This window comes from Bactrocera latifrons, unplaced genomic scaffold (assembly GCF_001853355.1).
Source record: "Bactrocera latifrons isolate USDA-ARS-PBARC rearing strain unplaced genomic scaffold, ASM185335v1 scaffold_58, whole genome shotgun sequence".
Lineage (NCBI taxonomy): Eukaryota > Metazoa > Arthropoda > Insecta > Diptera > Tephritidae > Bactrocera > Bactrocera latifrons.
Genome location: NW_017537245.1, coordinates 996,527 through 1,002,240, shown reverse-complemented (window position 1 = coordinate 1,002,240; position 5,714 = coordinate 996,527). Strand labels below are relative to the sequence as shown.

General features: G+C 37.5%; 1 protein-coding gene across 1 annotated transcript; it reads left to right on the top strand.

Annotated features, from left to right (window-relative positions):
- The first annotated feature begins 2,811 nt into the window (after positions 1-2,811).
- LOC108974687 lies at positions 2,812-3,604 on the top strand. Its single transcript, XM_018942674.1, has one exon. It carries the CDS (start codon positions 2,986-2,988, stop codon positions 3,457-3,459), a length of 474 nt encoding a protein of 157 aa, XP_018798219.1. The 5' UTR covers positions 2,812-2,985; the 3' UTR covers positions 3,460-3,604.
- The last annotated feature ends 2,110 nt before the right edge of the window (positions 3,605-5,714 follow it).

The following is a 5,714-nucleotide window of genomic DNA, read 5'->3' as shown; positions in this document are numbered from 1 at the left end:
CCGCAAAAATGCCGCAAGACTTTTTTGACAACCTCATATATAAAGATAATAAAAAAAATTTTCGACGGAGCTATCTAAGGTCGCAAAGTATGGCACTAGCTAGAGTCACTTCAATGATAAGGCGAACTTTGAAACTTTTACCTTACTTCTCAAAAATAGCCTAGTTCTCAGAATACGGCTATAAATCATTTTACTTAACCTATAAGAAAATTCTGCTAGCTCTAATTACCTGTTTCACCTTAGATTACAGGAAAATCGGAAGCTTTGAAAAAAAAATGAACGGTATTTCAGCATAACCCAAAGATGATTCCATAGAACCGAAAAAATATGTAAATCCAATTTTATTTACAATTTTATTTACATATTTTAGTCTTCAGTGCTGGTTTGAGTCTAACTGATATTTATGAGAGTTTAATAATTTTTGATCTAGACGATAAGTTTTAATGTATAACTTTCCTAGCAGCGCAAGAACTAATCAAAAGTTTGTATTAATTTCCGAAATATTTTGAGTTCTTTCGAATTTTCTTTATTTGCACAACTTGATTTGTATCAGCGTCACTTTGATTTATATGCACTATGTAATCTCTCTCTTATTCGCACATACTAATTATATAACAAAACGGTTAAAAACTTTAACTTAGTTTGCACGATTTAACCCCTTTCTTTACCAGACGCCATTATAATTTCTGCAATGAAATTTGCTTCATGGATACGCTCGAGTTACAGTATAATAAGCAAGCTCTTTGATCATTTTTCTATTTACTTGAGTGTAAAACCTTTGCAGGTTGACGTGTAAAATGGCAKATCTTAAAAGTACAAACATCCTACTGTCACTCGATAACTTGATAGGAACATAAGTAATTGGAATACTCACTGGTATCAGTGTGGTGGCGGCACACGCCTTCAGAATGGAGCTGTCAGATGTCGAAATATTCAGAATATGTCAAGGMCAAGGGACCAAGGAAACAATGGAAACAACCATGCTTTAAGCATTTGGGGGCTCCACGTTGTAATACACTGGAAGATGTATCRATAGTCAAGCCACAGCGTCTATTGAAATTTACGTCGAGCACAGGCATCCCTAACAATRACTACACCTCATGGATCGCGTAACTGATCTCCACCTGGTATAACATGAGACCAATCCACCAGATTAACCAAAACTCACTTTACTTATGTATATAAATGGCACAGTATACGAAAAGTCTGCCATGGTTGTCGTCAAAAGGAAGGTCTCTTTTTCGAAGTTGCTGTTTATTTTTCATTGGAGAATTTTTTTACGTGACGGGTCCCAAACCCAACGCACAACCGTGGGAAGGGGTGGTACCGCTTCACACTTTAGTTCGCCTTCAAACGGTTGTTCTTGGGCTACCCAGCAGAACCTTGGTCTAAGACCAGAAGTCGTGAACTGCTTGAGGCATATGTAAAAGAATTGTTTCTAGCCAGTGAATGGCATATAAATGAACTTTCCTCACTTGCGTGAACTTCTACACATGACTTCGCTACTTCGGACTGAGTAGGCAATTGAGAAGTAAACTCCTCACTCGACGAACAAAGACCAAACTCTATAAGTCACTCATTATTCCAGTTATGCTATGTGSGACAGAGGCATGTACGATGAAAATATCTGACGAGTCGATGTTAAGAGTTTTTGAGAGAAAGGTTCTGCCGAAACTTTACAGACCTGGCTGGGTCACGACCTTCGTATGGATGAAAACACGCCAGCTCTGAAAGTGTTCTACATACGGTGTTTATGCTAGTAAATAAGAAAAATATATGAAACGTCACAAATTGAACAATAAAGAAGAGAAAATTGTTATTTTAGTTTCTCTTCATAAACTCGGAAAAAAATTCTTTTCGTTAAAATATTATTTCGCCTTAATGAAGCAGTATATTTCTCTCAGTGTAGTTATCACACTCTGCGRAACTGACGTTGCCATAGAACTTGCGATAATCCATTAAAGACGTCATATTTCGAACTAACTTGTCTGCCATTTGACACTCATGAGTCTGCTGGCTGGTGACACCGGTTTATTGAGCTGCTAATTGCAGCTAACCGAAACCACCTCAACTGCGCTGTTTCTATTAACGGTCAGTGGAGTCCACGGAGCGCAGTTGGTGATAGAATCCAATGCAGCGGAATGTGAAGATTTTTCTTTTCGAAAACAACAACTACAACTGATAGCAATAGAATTAAATTTTGAATTGATGGTTGCTATCGCATCGTGTGGAAAGAAGCGGATCTCGTTTTCTTAATGTACTCATATGGAGCCATAAATATTTTGTGCTACTGTGAGACATTAGCACAGTTACGTGATCTATTCAACGTGCGTCTGCGCCAGGATAAGAATTAAATTGSCGGGCTGCTCAAATAACTAAGTCCAAATGGAAAAGGTCATAAACTGTAACGCACACAGCTGTCGCTCAATCGGGTGTCTTTACGACTATTTGACTATTGCAATGTTCTAACGACGCAATAACTGCGCGCCACGCTCGAGTGTAGGCACTTACCTGCCTTAAGGTGCAATAAAAAAAAGTGTGAGAAAAGAACAGCGCATGCGCACGCGTAGGTAGTTAGAACATGACGGAAGCAAACAGAGCTGTAAAGTAAATAAAACAGCAGGGTTTTGGAGAAATCCATAAACATTTATAATCTATTTCCAATACATTTGTAGCCAGTAAGACCGGAATTTTCATTAACTCCTTTAGCATAGCGCTACATACATTCAGACACATGCGTATGGCAGCTGTTGTATGAAAATATATATAAGAATACTTGCTGGCAGTTGGAATGTAACAGTTTCCCACAAAACCGCAAGGCAAGCGCACGGTTTCTTAACAACAAGAAAAAATTCAAAAAATCTTCAAACTCAAACATTTCAAGCAAAAACCAAAAATTTGATAAAAACCGTAAGCAATTTGTCGTGTGTTCGCGCTAAAGTTCTAACGAAACTCGMGTCGTCATTCGTTTTGCACTAATTAGCGATGTCATACGAATTAAAGTGCACGCTTGTGATATTTATTKTTGKGTTTTGCTGTAATTACTTCGCTTCGGCTGCGGCATATCCCTGGCAAGCCGATCATGAGGGTTATGACGCCAGCTTGGATCCGGTCATTTGGTCACGCGCCTTCGTTAAAGACAATATACGTCGACCCCGACAAYATGCGACATTTCCCGCTGCGGCCGGCGAAAATAACGAAGTGCAATTGAATAATCGCTTTTACGAATTCCAACAACGCTTCGTCGACTCGAATCGCGCCGYAAGCGATATTTTGCGCGATGAAAAGCGTCGTGTGGAAAGTTCGGCTCATATTGGCGAACGTCGCACTGGCGCATTGACGGCGGAAAACCAGTGGAACACAATTGCGCATGCCAAGTACAGATCGAGAAATAACCGTAAGTCAAGTCTGAATCGTTCGAAGRCGSAAGCCAGAAGAAAACGCAATCACAAACGTTAAATAATTAATCGAACATAGTGTACGCATGTTTGTATGAGTTATGTTGTAGTGATTATCAAATTTTTGTATTGATTATGTGCTAGTTAATTTGTTAAAAGAATAATTATTGTGTCAATAATTGTAACTATTTATTGCACAAACTTTAAATATGAAATCTAAATATAAATGTTAAAACTTAAGTGCAATTTTTTATAAATTGATTAGAAAATATATGCAAATAATTGTTTATTTAAAAAATTTTAGTCAAATAAAATATGACTTCAGTCCCTAAAATCCAAATAATTATTGCTTTTTGATTCTTAGTACATAATTATTTGAACTACTATTTAAATCTGACGCCTGCTATACATTDTGACAAAAAAGTACCTGGAAATTGTCAAAAAAACGTAAAAAATTGGATTAAWCATCAATATTTATTTGTTTCATCTCTTCGATCCACTAAAGACGGGTTCCTCACGGTTTTCAAGCACCAAACTCATTACTTTTTTGATGTTTTCATCAGTTGAAGAGGTATGTCTTCAACCATCTCTCGACTGTCTTTGAAGGCTTGGTATCACTTGTAGGCAAGTTCTTGTCCTATTTTGTATACTTTCGACAGAAAGATACACTGTTATTAACAAAATATGTTCTGCCTATTATATTTATATAACTGTTCGACCATAAATTGATCATTACCTGATTTATCTTTTTACATTAAGTGCTTAAATCACCATAAAGTGAAAAATCAGATGAATTTTTACAATTTGATTATAAAAGTATAGGAAGTAGGCAAGGTTGTTGCAGGAGCTCGGTCATAATGTAACCTGAGAATTCTAAAAGAATCGTATATATTTGGTTGAAAGCAGTCGAGCAGGACTAGAGATACATATATGATTTCAACTAAAGGAGGACGSTGCCACGYMACGCTCTTCGTCCATGTTTGACCCCGGCTYCTATAAATGCTCTCCATACCATCACRKGGGTAAAATTAAATGTATCTGGCRTATTTAGTTATTGATTTATAGTGCTTTTAGTAGTTTTTAAGAGTAACATTWTTGGCGTGTGGGCGCACTTATCATCCGATTTGTCYATTTGTATAGAGTCAATGATTTGCTGAGCGAATATTTCTGTTTTAGCTTGAATGGTTTGGGTGATATATACATTGAATTTATTAAAGAGYGGGGCCACCACMACTTTTTAYTTATAATTGGCYCACCGGTGCCACTTATTACCGCGATCCCCTGCGGCGCGTTGCATATAATATTTTAAGTTATTAAGGCTCTTTATCAGTTTTCGGTTAATGGCGATTTCTGGGCGTGGCATGGTCCGATTATGCCCTGAAATTAGTATAGTATCGTAGAGATTCGGGCATTGAATAAGCGCAGCAGGTTGATAGTCGGTTAAATGAAATGATTGAACTTTAAACCCTATTTAATTATTTCTCTGTGTAAAATTTATWTACCAAATAATTGATTTGGCTTAACTTTTGGTTAGAATGTGTTAATGTTAGTGGGATTGCAGAGTTACATCTCGTAATTTAACCTTTGYCTTTGAAAAATATACATATGTACAAATCGGAGAGTAAAACCGGTGTTTGAACATGGCGTCAACTGTCGAGATTTTATTGTTATATAATTCCGCACATATATATGTAGGTCTATCCATCCAACTTAATTGGACTTGTAAGTTTTCAATTACCAGCTTATCATATTAGGGTGTCAAAAAAGTCTTGCGGTATTTTTTTATTGAATTTTCAATTGTTCATAAAATTTTTTTTGATGACTCATGCCCAGCTCTTGACCGATTCTACGGCTGCTACTATGCCGGTCTCTTTCGACCAATTCCTACATCAACATCGCGTACAAGGTTCTATCGAGCGTATTGTGTGAAAGATTAAAGACCACCGTCAACACTGTCTCTTATACACATCTAGATGTGTATAAGAGACAGGCTCTTGACCGACCTACGGCTGCTACTATGCCGGTCTCTTTCGACCAATTCAGCGATTTTATCGCAATTTTCGACGACAGACCTTCCGTAGCGTGACGCATCTTCGACCACCTCTACACCAGAACGAAAACGTTGAAACCATCGTTGTGCGGAGGAAATGGAAACTGTAGTAGTACTGTAAAATATGCCGTATTTTGTCTTTATTTTGCTCCATGTTTGYGACGCTATAACTCACGAACGACTTAAAAGAAACGACAATCAATCAAACGCGTGTAGCTTGTGAAATTAGCTTTCCAAAAAGGTATAGCATGACCCGATGCGACGAA